This window comes from Falco naumanni, chromosome 2, assembly GCF_017639655.2.
Source record: "Falco naumanni isolate bFalNau1 chromosome 2, bFalNau1.pat, whole genome shotgun sequence".
Taxonomy (NCBI): domain Eukaryota; kingdom Metazoa; phylum Chordata; class Aves; order Falconiformes; family Falconidae; genus Falco; species Falco naumanni.
This window is the reverse complement of record NC_054055.1, coordinates 46,325,306-46,341,242: the sequence shown is the minus strand read 5'-3', so window position 1 is coordinate 46,341,242 and position 15,937 is coordinate 46,325,306. Positions and strand designations below refer to the sequence as shown.

Below are 15,937 nucleotides of genomic sequence, written 5' to 3'. Positions count from 1 at the left end.
TAGCAAGGACAAATGCAAAGTTTATTCCACGTATGCTACAATTAATCAGCATGTTAAGGAAGTATCAAAATTTGTACCATTAACATATGGCAACGTTTTTATTGTTACAATATATTAGCCCCACTGGAAAAGGCTTTCAAGCTGCAGACAGTGCAATTGCATTAAATCTTAATTCTTCTGGGTCACGTTCCATGAATTTCTTGCAAACTTCTATTGCATCCTAGGGAGAAAAAAAGTAAAAAACAAAACAACAAAGCAAAAGATGACTATAAACCATACTTACTTAAAATAAAAAAACAAACAAAAAAAACCCCAAAAAACCAAAAAACCAAAACAACCACCCAAAACTGAAATAGGAAGATGTGCTCTATACAAACTATGTTCAAAATGGATTTTTCCATTAAGGGTTAATAGTGTCACAAATCTACATAAACTGTATTTCTGATCTGAGTTACCACTATTCAAGATTATTTACAGTACTCATATGGGCAGCATTAAAAGGGCAAACGTTTTATGCAGAACTTTAGCAACAATGATTTTTGTGACTGAGTATTACTTTGTGCAACAGATGTGTTGCTTGTCTGACTTTCTAAATGCATCTCTGCAGTTTGCCTTTACTAGTAATGCTGTATTCAGAAGTTTTTCCTTTGTTTCAAAATGAATCTAAGCTGTGTGGGTAAGTGAAAGATTATAAGTAAATCCTTCATCTAGGCTTTAGGGTGCAATCTGGAGAACACATGTTATCAGTAAAACAGAAAAAAGCCACATATGAAAAAATTAAAGCTTTATCCAGCTTCTTCCCCTGCCTCAACAAGCATAAATTGTATGCAAACTTTACAGACATTAGTCTATACTACTAAATTATAAAAGGTTTTACTCCTTTGTTTTGTAGTTTCTCTGGTTTCTTCCTTTTGAAAAGCTAATTCACAGAAGCAGCATCTTCTGAACATTTTTAGCCTGGTGAAGGCAGAGGAAGAACAGCCATTTAGGACCAAGCACAAGCAGAGAGGCACTGGCAAGTCTGGGGAGCATCCAGTTTGTAAAGCTAAGCCTGGATACCATAAAAGTCAGATCTATGCATTGCCTTCTCTCAGCTTCAACTTCACACCATTCTGTGGGGATAACAGTTTATCCTCCCAGTTCAGTATATTCCTTTCTAATTCATTTCTTGGCTAAATAGCTTGTGAAACAAAAAAGCACCCAAAAGAAGCCACAAAACCGGAGAAGAATGATTATTAGTAAGTGTCAGAAAGGAAATCAACTTCTGTCTAGCACGGCACCTATCAAACTGTAACTAAACCGAAGGAAAGAGAATGAAAAATTATCCTAAGTTTTCAATCTGATGACTCATGTACAATTTGAGAAGAGCAGGGTTATATGAAAATCTCAGCACACAAGACAAGTCAGTCTGATCTTCTGTTATGGTCAACCCTTCTGATCTGATATTTCTTGTTACTACTTTATGATACTTTGTCAACCAGAGTCACAACACGAACATTCTTAAATACCTCTTTTAGAGCTGAGCAAACCTAGTTTTCTCTCACTCTATTCCTCATCCAACCATATACACAAAGCAAGATTTTGTAGAAATATTTTAATACATATTTTTATAAGTATTTTCTATAAATTTGTGGAAATGTAAGAATTTTGTGTAGCACTAAGAAGGTTTTCTATTCGTACCTCTAAAAAAGAATCGTCACTAGTTTCCCCATGGTTTATTGGAAATGGCTTGCGCCCATCTGTTGAAACACAAAGCAGGATTGAACAACACATTCATAAAATTAGAAAAGATTCATTTTTGCAGTAAAAATTCTTTGAACAGATATTCTGCTCTTCACTTACAGAAATGCTACCTCATTTTTCATAAAAGAATCACACATACAGCTAGCTATTCCCTGGTCTCTCCTCCACTGTTGACTGCTTCAAAAGAAATCATTATGTGCAGTCTGTTATGTTACAAAAGAATACTCAATCAAAACAATTAGATACTTTTATATATTTTATTTGAAAACTTCAAGGCTATAAGTTGTGATTGTTTTAATGCTGGTATAGTACTTCAGTTTTTCAAGTAGAGAAGAACAATGTCAACTACACAGAATGGATTTACCCAGACAGACAGCTGTATGTCTGTCGTCTTTGGCAGCTGTTAACAGGGACTCCACAACGGAAGAGAATACCAAACCCAGCAATCTGAAGAGTCTCGCATAACTGAAATGTTACTCTCATTTAAAATAAACACACCCACCCCCTAATAACTTCTTAAGTATCAAGTATTTTCACATCATTTTAAAATAGCTGCTATAGTTATTATTTTTTCTCCCATTTGTAATATAATAATTTACAGCATTTTAAAAATTATTTCACTAGAAATACTTTTCAGGTTACTTGTGAAGAGCTAACAGTGAGAATATATGTCACGATATCCTAAATATTTGCTAGACCTGATTTCCTTTTGGCTCTGCCCTCCCTTGTAAAGACTTTTCCCTCCCCAAAGATTCCATTGAAGTTGACAACACTTCTAAATGACATTTACCATAACTAAAAGTAGATTTGATGTAGATAAATTTTGGATTTACATGAGCAAGAGATTGTTCATTGTTGTAACAACCATGATTGAAGATACAACAATGCAAAACCCTCAGAATGTGCCAGGGACACAAAACTGAATGGCCTGTATGGTTGCAAGCTAAGTTTGATTTGTTAGGCTTTTGTTGGTTTGTGGGGATTTTTTGGATTTTTTTTTTACATACATCTTGGCAGAACAGGATTTAAATCTCATGTGCCTATAAATAACATGTTTTCTATGGCACAAATATCATAAGCATTTAACATCCATGTGCTTCTTTAGCATTTTCTGCCTGCCAAAGCCCACATGCTGACCACAGTGACCGAGGCCAGTGAATCAATTGAAAAACCTTCTTCCATTTTCCTACTTTTAAGTATTTTTTGCTTTCTTCCGGTGGTACAGAGAGAAGTTATTTTAAGAGCAAAGGAAATAGTATTTGAATTCAACTATACAGTGGAGCTAAATGCTTCTTTTTTTTATAACTTAAGAAAAATATTTATTATAATTATTATTTAAGCAAAAAAATCATGTGGGTTTTATCTTGCATCATATTAATGGAGAATAGCTAAACATGGTAGTCTATGGTGTGCTTATTAAACAGAGTAAATTAATCCACAACGAAAAGGTAACATGGAAATAGTGGCACACAACTAAACGAAGAATGAGCCATACATCATGCCTTGAAATTTAGCTTTATAGAATATTTATATTGCATCCTAAAGTAGTTGTTTCACTGTTTGATCTAGTTCACTGACAGACATACAGCATCATAAAAATACAGCAGCAATGTGTGCCTATTGTTCATGACCTACCACTGATAAGAGCCCTTAGATCACCTTAATCTTAACACAAGCATTTCTTACAGACTGCTTATGTCCCAGATTATGATTAGTTGTCACTCGTTAAGAGCATTGCTCAATTACATGCTGATTTTCAGAAGATTAAGATGTTCTCACCATGAAATACTGCAAAAAATTATGTTAGGAAAGACCAGTGAATTGCAGCTTTTAAATCCTGATCTACTTGCTAGTTTTCTGAAGCACCTGCAGCAAAACCTAGTTGCCCAGCAACATGTTTAAGATTGGAGCCATTAGAGAATTATCTGAGCAGAATTTGGTACTACACAATCTGAAGAGGAAAAAAAAAAACAACCACCTGTAAGTCAGAAAACAGATTACTGTTTTACAGTTAACTGTCTAGTGACCACAAAAGGGCAGAAGTAACCAGCCTGTAACAAATGGGTTGCAGAATATTAGTCTCTGCTAGTATCTTGACGTGATTTCAGTTTAACTGTATCACACTATTTAATAATATAGCTAACACTCTAAAGTGGCATACAGTTCATTTATTAATTCCACAATCATATATATATATTCCAAAATTATATAACGGGATATAACAGTACTTTCTTTCAGAAACTTTGAGTGTTCATTAATTCTTTCTTGTTTCCTTTCCTTATAAATCATAAAAGAAGTTTGGAGGCAGTCTAGTATTCTGTACCATTTTATCTTAAGAGAAGGGAATTGAGGGAAGGAGAACACACAAAAAAAAAAACCAGTGGGAAGGTGGCTGCAATTGTTTGACAGAAACCCCCAGACTCTATGATGCAGTTGAAAAGAACCTAAGCCATACATCCCATGAAGTAATCTCTCCAACTTTCATAGTTAACAACATTACGGCTTGTATTTGTTTCAAACACATGGAGAGAGTGGATAAAAAGTGTTCTTACCCAATTCATAGAGATGACCACCTACGTTAACTAATGCAATAAAGTGAAGATCTACTTTTTCATCTATACTTGGTGCCTGCAAGACAAAACAAAACAAAAGAAATTGTATTCACTAAACCCCTTATCACAATATGATTAATGAGAACACAATATGCAAAACACCTGGCCAAGATAAATCACAAGTGAGAAGCACATTCTGGATCTATACAGAATGGCAGAAGTCACACTGTGGAACATTTTGGAATATAAAGAAGCTTTATGCAACGCACAGATCCATAAGAATCCTTTCAGTGAAGTATCTGGAAGTATTTCCAATTATAGCTCTACATAAAAGCTCTATTTTTCATTACCGAATTAGAAGTAGTACCAGCTCAAATACAGCAACATTAAAAAAAGATAGGTATAAATAGCAACTCCTTCAATAACCTGTCTCCCAAAACAAAACAATGCAAAGCTGAACTCTGAACCCATAGTATTGTAAAACTTGAAATATTCACTCAGTCACAATATTTTTTTCCTCATAAGCCATGAATACAGTTCCTCTGTTCTCTCTACACAGGCAGTCAAAAGAAACACTTCTCACATCTTAGGTGAGGAGGAAGGAAAATAACCAGAGGTCCTTAGACTGAAATTTTGAAGTGGCATCATAGCCATCATACCAAGAAAGAACTGAAATACACTGACAGCATCAAGTGACGTGGCATAAAAAATGGTCACAGTTGGTAAAGATCTATCTAGCCCAGTACTGTATTGTCAACTACAGCAAGCAAAAGCTTTTTCAGAAGAACACAGGGCATGCACAGCATGATATTCCGCTAGCATACATCTCCAGAGCCAAAAGGTACATCACCACTGTTGTGTTCAATAGCAACTGATTGTCTTATTTCCTCATCAATCCTTCCAGTCTGCATCTGAGCCTTGATCAACAAATTAAGAAGAAACCGTTTGAGGGAAACAGTTTTTCATAAATTATCAAAGACCTGACTTCTGTGAAAATAGATTTAATGCAGTTTTCTTCCATCTTGAAGTTACTGTTACCCTTATGTGAATTTCTTGAAGCACCCCAAAACCCTAAGGTTTTGCCAGAAACAGATTAAAGTGTAAAATGAGTTGTAGAACCCTACAGTCGCATCATGTTTTCAAGACTGGGTTAAGTTTATTTCTTCCTGAGAAGTCATGAGAAAAGCCTTCAAAAGATGATCTACATTGAAGAAATGTAGCAAACAACCAGAACAACAAAGCAAAGGACAAGAAGTCACCATAAAGTCTTTCAATACACCAAGAGTGACAAAGAACACAGCGTTACAGAGGAACTGCCAACAGCTTACAGAAATTCAATGCAGCAAGCTCAAACCCAAGAGAAAACCAAAAAAAACCCCCCACAACCTCCCCTCACTGTCATCTGAGATTCATCTCCATGACCAGTTACAGTGTGAAAGGCATAAATAACCTGTTTCATCTCTGTTTCAGAGGGCCTAGAATGCAGAAAAAGCATCTCTGCTGCTGAAGAGGAGATTGCTATCAGAGGAACAAGAGGACCCTTCCATCAGGACCCAAAGACTCTTTTTTTCCCCTACGGAATAAGCGATTGTCTTTGAGAATTGTTTTACAGAAGGCCAAACAGAGGGATCCCAAAACCAAGCAGCCTCAAGAGTTTGACTGCCCCAGTAGTAAACTTCCAAGGACCACAGGTTTCCATAACTTGCTGAAAAACACACAAGACAGTAGCTAGCAACCAATGGCACCTCGTTATGCTCATCAATCAACCAACTTTTTACGGGCATGTAAACCGTGGTGATACAAAAGTGCACAGGCAGGCAAAGCTGACACTCCGTGCCAAACCCCACACTGCCACCTAATTCCCTTAGCAGACATAAAGCTGTTCATTTACAAACTAAACTTACTAACTGGGAAACCTGGGCTTAAGGAATTTCAGGGTTAGGAGAAAGACCACTGCCAGTTTGGCTTACTTTAGCAAGGAAATGGCTTAGCATTGAAAAGGTTGTATCTGAACATAACGCTACCAGCGCTCAAACTGACATCAGCTAGAAGAGCTCAAAGCACCACTATTTCAGAGAACTTTGAGATGTTCAGGGATTTGGTTTTCATCACATTCAGAACAAAATACAGTTTCCCCTTTGACTCTTTTGAGGACTGTGTTCTTTGCCAGCTTCTAATAAACACCTATTTTATAGAGAAAACACACTTGGCGTGCTTGGAATGCTGAGCCTATATACAGCTAGATGGATAGGGAAGCCACCAAAAAGTCATGGAGTTTACTTGGAGACACATTCCTATAGAATCCTGCTGAGTTTTTGTACATACTTAATCTAAATAACGTGCTTTCATTGTGCTATTGCCATAACCGAAGAGAAATGCTGCATTTTTACATTTTTAATTCCCCAACCTCAGAGAACGAAAGTGTCATGCCATTATTAAAGTTTCTACCACATGTTCTAATGTAGACAGCTTCCTTCCACCGTGACTTCTTTTCATCTGATATATAGAACTACTTTGCGATAAATTTAATACTATTGTATTTCTTGAAAAATTAGGATTTCAATCATTTTTGACAGACAATTATTTGCTTAATCATAAGCACAGAGAAACAACAGGGTCTGAATAGTCAATATGACCTAGAAGTTTGTATTATAAAAATCTGTTGCTTATGACTTAGGCAAACAAGTAACTGGATTAAACTTTCCTAGTGTGATGAATGTGATTAGAAAGGCCCCCACTCCTCCTTGGGGGGAGGGGAAAATAAAAAAACAAAACAAAAAAATACATCTATTGCTTATGCGTGCACGCATGATGCACACACACAGATGAAAAGCAGCCTAGTCAGGCCAATTTCTATTTCACTGGGAAGCTCTAGAAGTTATAACACTTGAACCCAAAGGCTTTAAATTTCAAAGAAATGGAAAGAAGAGGGAATGTCAGCTTCAGGGAGATGTCTTTTGTGGTCTCCTTGAAAAAAACTACACCTTTGGCCAAGTTTTCAGCTTCTAATAAAGCTGTCTGAATGTTGTGTGAATGCTTAAAAGAGCAAGAGAACATAGCTTTAAGAAGTCTGCCTGCATGTTCATCACTAGGCAGTACCTTCAGAACAATTATAGACTATTTTCTCCTGATTATTCTTCTTGTCAAAGACCACAGTAACATGAACATCAGTCAAGTGTTGGGATAACATGTTCCTTTAGATTATTTTTTTTCACTTCAAAGCCCATTCGATGCGCAAAAGGAGAGAGCACATCTGAATGACCACATGTGTGAATCCCAAGGAAGGAGAAAGACACAGGAGTCTATATAAGATGATTGTCTAGTCAGGATTTGGAGCTTATCTATGGGATTCAAGACTCATTTTTCATGTCCTGTGAAGGGCTGTAGCACACATTGAAGAAAATTTGTATTTCTTTCCCATTCAGAAAAGACAAAAGAGAGCAAATAACCAGCATCTCGAGTAGCTTACAGAAGCTTATGTTATGGTTTCAAACGTAATGTAAGAAATAAGTTTTGGTGGTATGAGTTAATGGGCATCATTTTTCCAACTTATCTCCTCAAAAGAAAAAAAAAAAACAACAACAACCAACCCACAACAGAAAAATGACCCATAGAATTGAAACTGATTTGAAGAGGAAAAATGCAAAAAGTTTTGCGCTCAAAAATGATGGTTGCAAGAATATCTTCTTGGCTGTAGTTTGTTCTCAAGGTACTTGAGATAATGCTTAATGATAATAATATAGCACTTCTATGAATGTGCAGTGTCACATACAAGAGAGACTACCAAGGTTGTCATGCCCTCTTAATTTGGGATACCACGTTAAAAGCACCTGAATGACCAAACCCCAGTTTTTCAGAGGCCTTCTCTGCTAACCTGGACATTGAAATTAGTAATAAATAATTGCTGGCTGCTGTGAGTTGTCAATTTTAATTGACCTGTCTCAGGTCAATACCCATTAGTTCTTGTTACCAAAACAGCACTCTACATTTCTTCCTCTATTCTTCACTAGCAGATTTCTAATGAGTAATTTTTAAAATGGCACTTCCCAAAGTGTTTACTATACAAATTATAACTCTTTCCTACTCCCTCTTGTACTAAGAAATTCCTTGATTTTACCTTCTGCCACTGCCTGCTTCCTTCTCCTTATGAACTACAACAGTCTTCTTTCTTGTTGTTGCACTAACCTTCAGAAACTCAACGGTACACCCCTATATCCCTGTTTGCCCAATCTTATTAGCTGGGCTAATAAACTGTATTTCATCACCTACACAGTCTATCTTGCTAATGCACTTAGACCATTATCCCAATCAGTCAGTATTCAACTTCCATGCATTTGAAATCTTTTTATCTTCAAATATTGCTAACTTAGAACAAAACTGTTCATCACATTTGATGTGCATCTGGTTTCTTTTCCCTGAAACTGCATTACTGGGACAAACACACAATTGGAATAAAAAAAATTGTCTTGTTCTCATGGACTTAACGAACAAGTCCTTACCGCATCCTGCTTACAATTTATTTTTGAAAGACCACATTATAAAAACAGGTTCAATGTTCCATGACAGATTTCAGGCATCTTCTAACTAAATCTTGTATTTTTATCATTTTCTTACACTTGCCCTTCAGAGAAAGGAGTGAAACAAGAAGTCTCACAAACGTTTGGCAGAATGCCTTGCACTACAGGTAGCGACTGAGAAAGGAAAAAGCACCACTTGTGCTAAGTCAAGAAATTGGTATCAAGAGTCTATCAGGTTCCTGAAGAAGAGCAGTAAAGAGTGATATAGAAAAAGACAATTTCGCAGAACCTTAAAGAAATAAAAAGTTTCAGATGCATCCAACTGAAAGACCATGACAAACATAAAATAAGTCTAAGAGAATTAAAAATCGTTAGGGGTTTAACTATACAATTTCACTCAAGGAGTTACATGAAAGCCAAAAGGAAAATGTACTAAAAGATGCAAGTTTACACAACAGCACATTAGGTAATATTTGGATTCAATAAATTTTAAAGGGGAAAAAGTGATGCAATTGCTATTGCATTGGGTAGATAAGTTGCCTGTAATTTCCATTTTGAAGCATGGAGCATGCTTGGGCAAGTGTACTGTGTAGGCCTGTGAAAGGGATTTCAATCCTGATTAAAATACTGTATTTAAAACAAAGACCACTGGAATGATGATCACAAGTTTCAGCAAGATTATTTCTGGCTTTTTCTCACAGAAGAGTGATGTCTCTATTCACGCCCCATATACTACAGTGAGCTTACAGCTTACTTTAGATCAAGGTATCCCTTGTCCAGAATATTAAAAAGTAATTTTTCTGAGAAAGGTGCTGAGGGACTGTCTTAAGTGCTAACCCAAGAATGGACAAGAAGTTCATTTCCTAAGCACTGCCTTATGTATTTTTCTACCACACTGTCATGGTAGACAACCTCTCTCAAGCTTATTAACTCTATGTCCCCAGCTATAGCTAGAATAAATAAGTGTCAGGTGAGGTACAATTCCAAGCTGCAAAACAGTAGTATCTGATTCTGAATAAGAGGTCAAGCAAGAAGGTGAAATTCAGAGAAAAGCTCTATCAATGGACCACAGAATCTGGATACAAACACAAATCTCCCTTTAGATCCATAAGAAAGAGGGATTATTTAAGAGTATGTTGCTCTAAATAGGTATTTTCTGGTGTGTTTTTTTTTTGGTTTTGGGTGGGGGTTTTTTGCATTTTTTTTTTAAAAGATACTTTAATGCAGAAAGTAAATGGCAGAAAAAAGAAGAGCATGTTTTCCAACTTGAGAAAAGTAGGGAAGAAAAAAGAATTAGGATATTAACTTCAGATATAAAAGGCAGCAAAATGATCCTAAGGCAAGCAGAGACACTAAACTAAAAGAACAGATGAGCCAGAAGAATAAGAAATCATTACAAGGATTGAGGGAAAGTCAACATTACTAATGAAAGAGATGTTACCTGTAGCTTAAAATTTGCCACACCTACTGCAATTTATCAGGATTACATAAAACATTTCAGGACAGGATTCTCAATACTATTTTTTTTTTCTATTATATGTTTGTAACTCATCTGGAGACCTACTCTAAAAAGTTGTATTTGGTCTGGCTGAGATGGAGTTAAGTTTTCCCCACAACAGCCCTCATAGTGCTGTGCTTTGTATGGGTACCTAGAAAGGTGCTGCTCACACACCAGTGTTTCAGGTACTGCCAGAGCAGTGCTTGCACAGCATCAAGGCTGCCTCTCCAACATCCCCACACCACCACCACTAGGCTGGGGGTGAGCAAGATCTTGGGAGGGGACATAGCCAGGTCACATGATCAAAAGGATATTCCATATCATGAGGACTGCTCAGCAATTAAAGCTAAGAGAAAGAAGGCAGGAGGACATTCATTATTACGATGTTCACCTTCTGGAGCAACCATTACACATACTGAAGCTCTACTTCCTGGGAAGTGGCTGAATATCACCCAATAACGGGAAGTAGAAAATAGCATCTTCTGTTTTCTGTGCGCAGCCTTTGCTTTATTAAGTTGTCTTCTTCTTGACCCATGAGGATTTTTTCCACCTTATTTTCTCCCCTGCTACCCAGCTGAGGGGGGAGAGTGATAAGAGTGGCTTGGTGGGCACCTGGCATCCAGCCGAGGTCAACCCACCACAAAAGACAAGGGAAGTTTTCAAACAGGAAAAGTGGTTTTACTTACGGAGCATAAATACAGTCTCCCATCATTAAGACTTTCACCCTTAATTTTGAGACATCCTGTTCCCCCTCCTCTGCCCTTAAATTTAAAGTGCATAGATACCTTAATAAAAGCAATACTAGAACATTATCATACAACACTGAGACCAATAAGCCTCTTTGTACACCTAACAATGATCAGAGCTATACTAATAATACTTGTTGACGGGCATTGACAGGACAAAACTTGAAGGACAAGGTAGTATTTATTATCAAGCCAACTGAGACAGCTTTAATGCCCAAAATGCTGGGGGTTTTGCATATTAAGCTAATATACGTATAGTTTCTATGTTCTTGAATCTTCTTCAAAAAGTACGTTATATAAAAGTGTAAAGATAAGAACAACATTTCAGTTACTGATAAATATTAGACTGTTTTATTCAGTGATAAATCTTTGCATACTGGACTTAGTTTTATCTCTAAGATGGAGACAGTCAGGATCTCAGGGGAGTTAATGACTATTATTTTAAAACTATTTTTAGTGGCAAGCTTCTGTTTTGCCAGATAGAGTTGTATTGAAGGCAACTTATTTTTTTAATGAATTTTTGGAATGTTTTCAAAGCAAAAGCTCACTGCTAATGGATGAGGAGTTGTTTTTAGAAATCTTCTGAAGTAAATAGAACTCGCAACTCGCCAACAGTTGTTTTCTAGTATAATCACAACAAATTATGCTGTAATGGCCATCCTTGGATAAGTCATGGTTTATTTAGTGTTAAAGTAAACTCGGGGTCAATTAGTTTTTGTTCTAGGTGGGCACACTCAAGCTCAAGTATTCCTTACTAAGTCCTTTGTAAACAACAAGCTTGTATAGATCAAATTCATACAAGATCCCAGTTTCAAATTACAGAAATATGATGTAGAATTTTCCAAGTTTTGCTAAATGAACAAAAAAGTCCCCAGGTAAAATGTCAGAGGGTTGCCAATGTTAATGGCATAAATTCTAAATGGAGACAAGAAGCATGAGGAGAACTCAGCTCTGTGCTAAACTCCATGCTTCCTCAATTCCTAAGGTATTCAACTAGCTCCGAATGGTAAGATCAAGAATGTTCCATAGTTCTGAAGACTACAAGATAGCTGGATACTCAATAATAACTATTACTATTCGCATAAAGAGAAAGGACTCTGGGAAAAGGTCTCATCTTGAGATACTTACTAGGATAAAATATAAAAGCTATAAAGAAATAGAAGCATTTGGACACTAATTTTTAATAGCAATAAAACATTAAGAAGGACTTCCACATCTGGAAAGACAGATTCATATGAAAAAGGAAATTATTTGGAACACTGTCAGAATAGTTATTTCACCTCAGTAAAAAATTCACATACCTCAAATAAGAATTTCTAGCAACACAGGTGAAATATGATCATTACCAAAGAATGATAAAAAGAAAATCACTGTCCCAATTTCGCATCCATTCACTTCTACATATGAAGATATTTGTGTGTGTACTAAATAAAAGTGTGATCACTCCTTAAAAGCAGGATGAACTACCACTAAACAACTCTTTCAGCTTAGTGTTTCTGATGGTGCTCATAGGACAGTTTAAAAATATTGGCTGTTCCATGCATGCAATTTTTTCATATTTCAAGATAAATCTTGAAATACGTTGTGAATATATATTTGTGCCTTGTGAGTGAAGAAGGAAAAAAGTGTAAGTACGATATTTGATGACAAGCTTTTCTTATTCAAATGTCTTCACCTTCAACTAGAATGTATCTCTACAAACTGGATAGAGAAACAGATGTCAAGTGAGAAAGTAAACCAGCCCCTTGGGATTACAGGAAACATTTCATCTTTACTGAAATACCCAGGGACCATTAAGCAAGACTTAGAATGAAAGGAGACTAGGTTTAGGATATGAGAACATAAACCAGGTCTCAAACACAGAAGAAATAATATAACGTGACAAAGAATTAGAAGCCCCTTGGTTTAGCACATCCAAATGAAAGATCATGAAGATGAGGTGAAAAGAAGAGGCTGGATGCGGAGCCTATGGGAAAAAAAAAAAAAAAAAAAAGCCACTTCATGAAAGGCAAACTCCATCTATGCTTTGAAAATGATTTGGCAAGTGTATTGAATCAAAAATACCTGAACAGCAAAGCATGGAGTGATGTACTTTTGCTGTCTGCCATTGCAGGGGGTGGGGTGGGGGGAGTGGGCGAGGAAGAAAAAAGAAATCCTAAGAATGGTTGAGAAAAGACCCCAACAAAAAATGATGCCTTGAAGACTGAAGTTACATGGCAGAAGGCCAGTCGTGTCAGAGTAAGAAAAGACTGAAGATGGACTACACTTACAACAGAATGAAGCCCAACAGATGGAAGGCGTATCAAGGGCCGCCAACGACGAAGACGGATTGACGGACTGGTAGCCTTTGCAGGACCTACATGATTACGTTTGGCCCAGGAGAGGGATGCAGAGTGACACAATGGTGAAGCCTTCGTTCTGCTGTGGCTAACCTGAGGCTGCGATGAGGATGGTGGTGAAGACAGCGAGGACGATGACGACTACATAAACATTAAAAAAGAACATACTTAGCCCACTTAAACTTGAAGTAACATACCTAAAAAGGCAACTGCAAAGATTGTCCACTATTATTATACTGTCCTTTAACTGATCAAATCACGCAGATAATAATCAAGAATGTGTTGAATTGGAATGAGAAGACAAAAGAACAATGAAAATAAGCAAAGACATGGTCCAAATCTGAAGTTTATCTTTATCTTTATTACTAGATACACTAGAGGTTATTCACACCCAGTGAACTTCACAATATGAAGACAAGTTAACTGACTCATTCAAGAGACAAATTGTTGGAAAGTGAGGAGGGAGGGGCTTTAAGTATTTGACAGAAGGAAGAGTTGAAAACAGAGTAATCAGTTCTGTTTACAGCTACAAAAACTGTGAACAATAGTTCTTTGGTAATTTGGGAAAGCTAGGTTGTGCTACTCTGGGATTTTAAATGAATCCAGTAACTACTGTAACAGAACCCAGAGTTTCTTTACTGTTCCGTGTGTAACATAAAAGGAAAGCAAAGGAAAAGGGAAGCTTACCGTGGTGAAGTATGCAACTTCCTAAGTTTTTCACCTATTCTTCTAAAATAGCAGGCCAGTGGCAGTACTGCCATTAACACTCAGGATCCCTTTAGTATCCGTGGAAGCAGTAGGACTATGTTAAACCATTCAAATTGTTACTATTAGAAGAAAGACCACAGAAGTATTAAAAATGACTCTCAGCTGCAACTAAAAGTTACAGTAAATATATTCAGACTAGAAAGGACCATTGTGATGATTTAGTTTTGATCTTCTTCCCACACAGGCCACAGGACCAATCAAGTTCAAGTTTTGTTTGGATGAGAACATACAATACAAAAACAAACATTCAAGCATAACAATTTTTTTTTTACTACTGAAATATATCAGAACAAATCAAAATTTCAACTGATCCTGTCTATAGCTACAAAGACAGTAAGGACATATTCATACAGTTTACTGAATACATTAGTGCTAAATGAAAAGGCAATGTTTCTAGTCCTGCTTAATGATGATAAGAACATGAAACAATGGATTACATTAGTTCATCTGGCCACAATGTCAAACAGTGGCTCACCTTCAGATTACCATCCACCATTACTTTCCCCTTTCAGCACATATGAAAATGCCCAATATCATATTCAGTCTTTCAGAGAACCCCTCACCTTCTGCCAGGAAGCAAACTTTTATCTTTTAAAACTATTTACACAGTTTTTATTTAGCCTCCAAAAAATTTGTTTGAAGCTAGCCTAAAGGGCAATCCAGACTGTCCTATGTTGATGTTTTGTGCTTTACTATCTCTGGATCTTCCTACACTGCCTATAGGTTTTGTGGTGTATTTTTATGTTGTCTTCTAGTCCCTCACTACAAAACAGACACCGAGGTGCTGGAGTGTCTCTGAAGAAGGGCAACAAAGCTCATGAAGGGTCTAGAGAACGAGTCCTATGAGGAGTCCCTGAGGGAATAAAGGTGGCTTAGCCTGGAGCAAAGGAAGCTGAGGGGAGACCTTACTGTTCTTTAGAATCACCTGGGAGGAGGCTGTAGTGAGGCAGAGGTCCGTCTCTTCTCCCAAAGAGCAAGCGACAGGGCAAGAGGAAACTGCCTCAAGTTGCGCCAGAGGAGGTTTAGATTGGATATGAGGAAAACTTTCTTCACCAAAAGGGTTGTCAGGCATTGGAACAGGCTGGGCAGGGAAGTGGTTGAGTCCCCATCCCTGCAGGTATTTAAAAGATGTGTAGATGTGGCACTTGGGACATGGTTTAGCAGTGGACTTGGCAGTGCTAGGTTAACGGCTGGACTCAATGATCTTGAAGGTCTTTTCCAACCTAAATGATTCTATGTCACTGATAGAAGTTGTTTAACAGTACAGGTCTTAGAACCAATCTCTGCCGAGCCCCACTAGCAAATACACTTATCCATCAATGACACTGCACTTACCTACACTAAGACCTGCCAGCTGCTTGTGAATCCGCTGAAGTTATGCAATCAGGATAGACAATGCGGTTCCTTACAATATGTCCCACATTGTGCATTCAATTGAATGATTCTAGTAGATTTCAAAAACCAAGTATTAGCTAGCTTGTCTGAAAAAAAAAATTCACTCTTTTTAAATGCTAAGTGACAGACAAAACCACTTACTTTCTTTGTATTAATTTTGAAGCAATTAATCTTCTTTCCTGTTTTTTTTTTCCCCTTTTCCTATCAGAAGTGGGACAACGAATTGGTTCTTTCTGCTTTTGTACTGTTGGCCTTAACGAACAAAGACAGGATAGGAATTCTTCATGAAAAGCAAGCATCAAGTACAGCTTACACAACTGTCCAGTAGTACAACTGTAAAGCTCAAGAGATAAGCATGAAGTGCTACCAAGTCTCATAA

General features: G+C 37.1%; 1 protein-coding gene across 2 annotated transcripts in view; it reads right to left on the bottom strand.

Annotated features, from left to right (window-relative positions):
• Nucleotides 1-15,937, bottom strand: part of UCHL3 (ubiquitin C-terminal hydrolase L3) — a 45,829-nt gene continuing 29,892 nt past the window's right edge. For both annotated transcript variants that reach the window (XM_040584215.1, XM_040584214.1), the window contains 3 exons: nt 4,296-4,371; nt 1,681-1,739; nt 1-220 (listed from right to left, as the gene is read on the bottom strand). In XM_040584215.1, the coding sequence (XP_040440149.1) occupies nt 137-220; nt 1,681-1,739; nt 4,296-4,371 (219 nt within the window). In that variant the 3' untranslated portion in view covers nt 1-136. The remainder of the gene's footprint in view (nt 221-1,680; nt 1,740-4,295; nt 4,372-15,937) is intronic.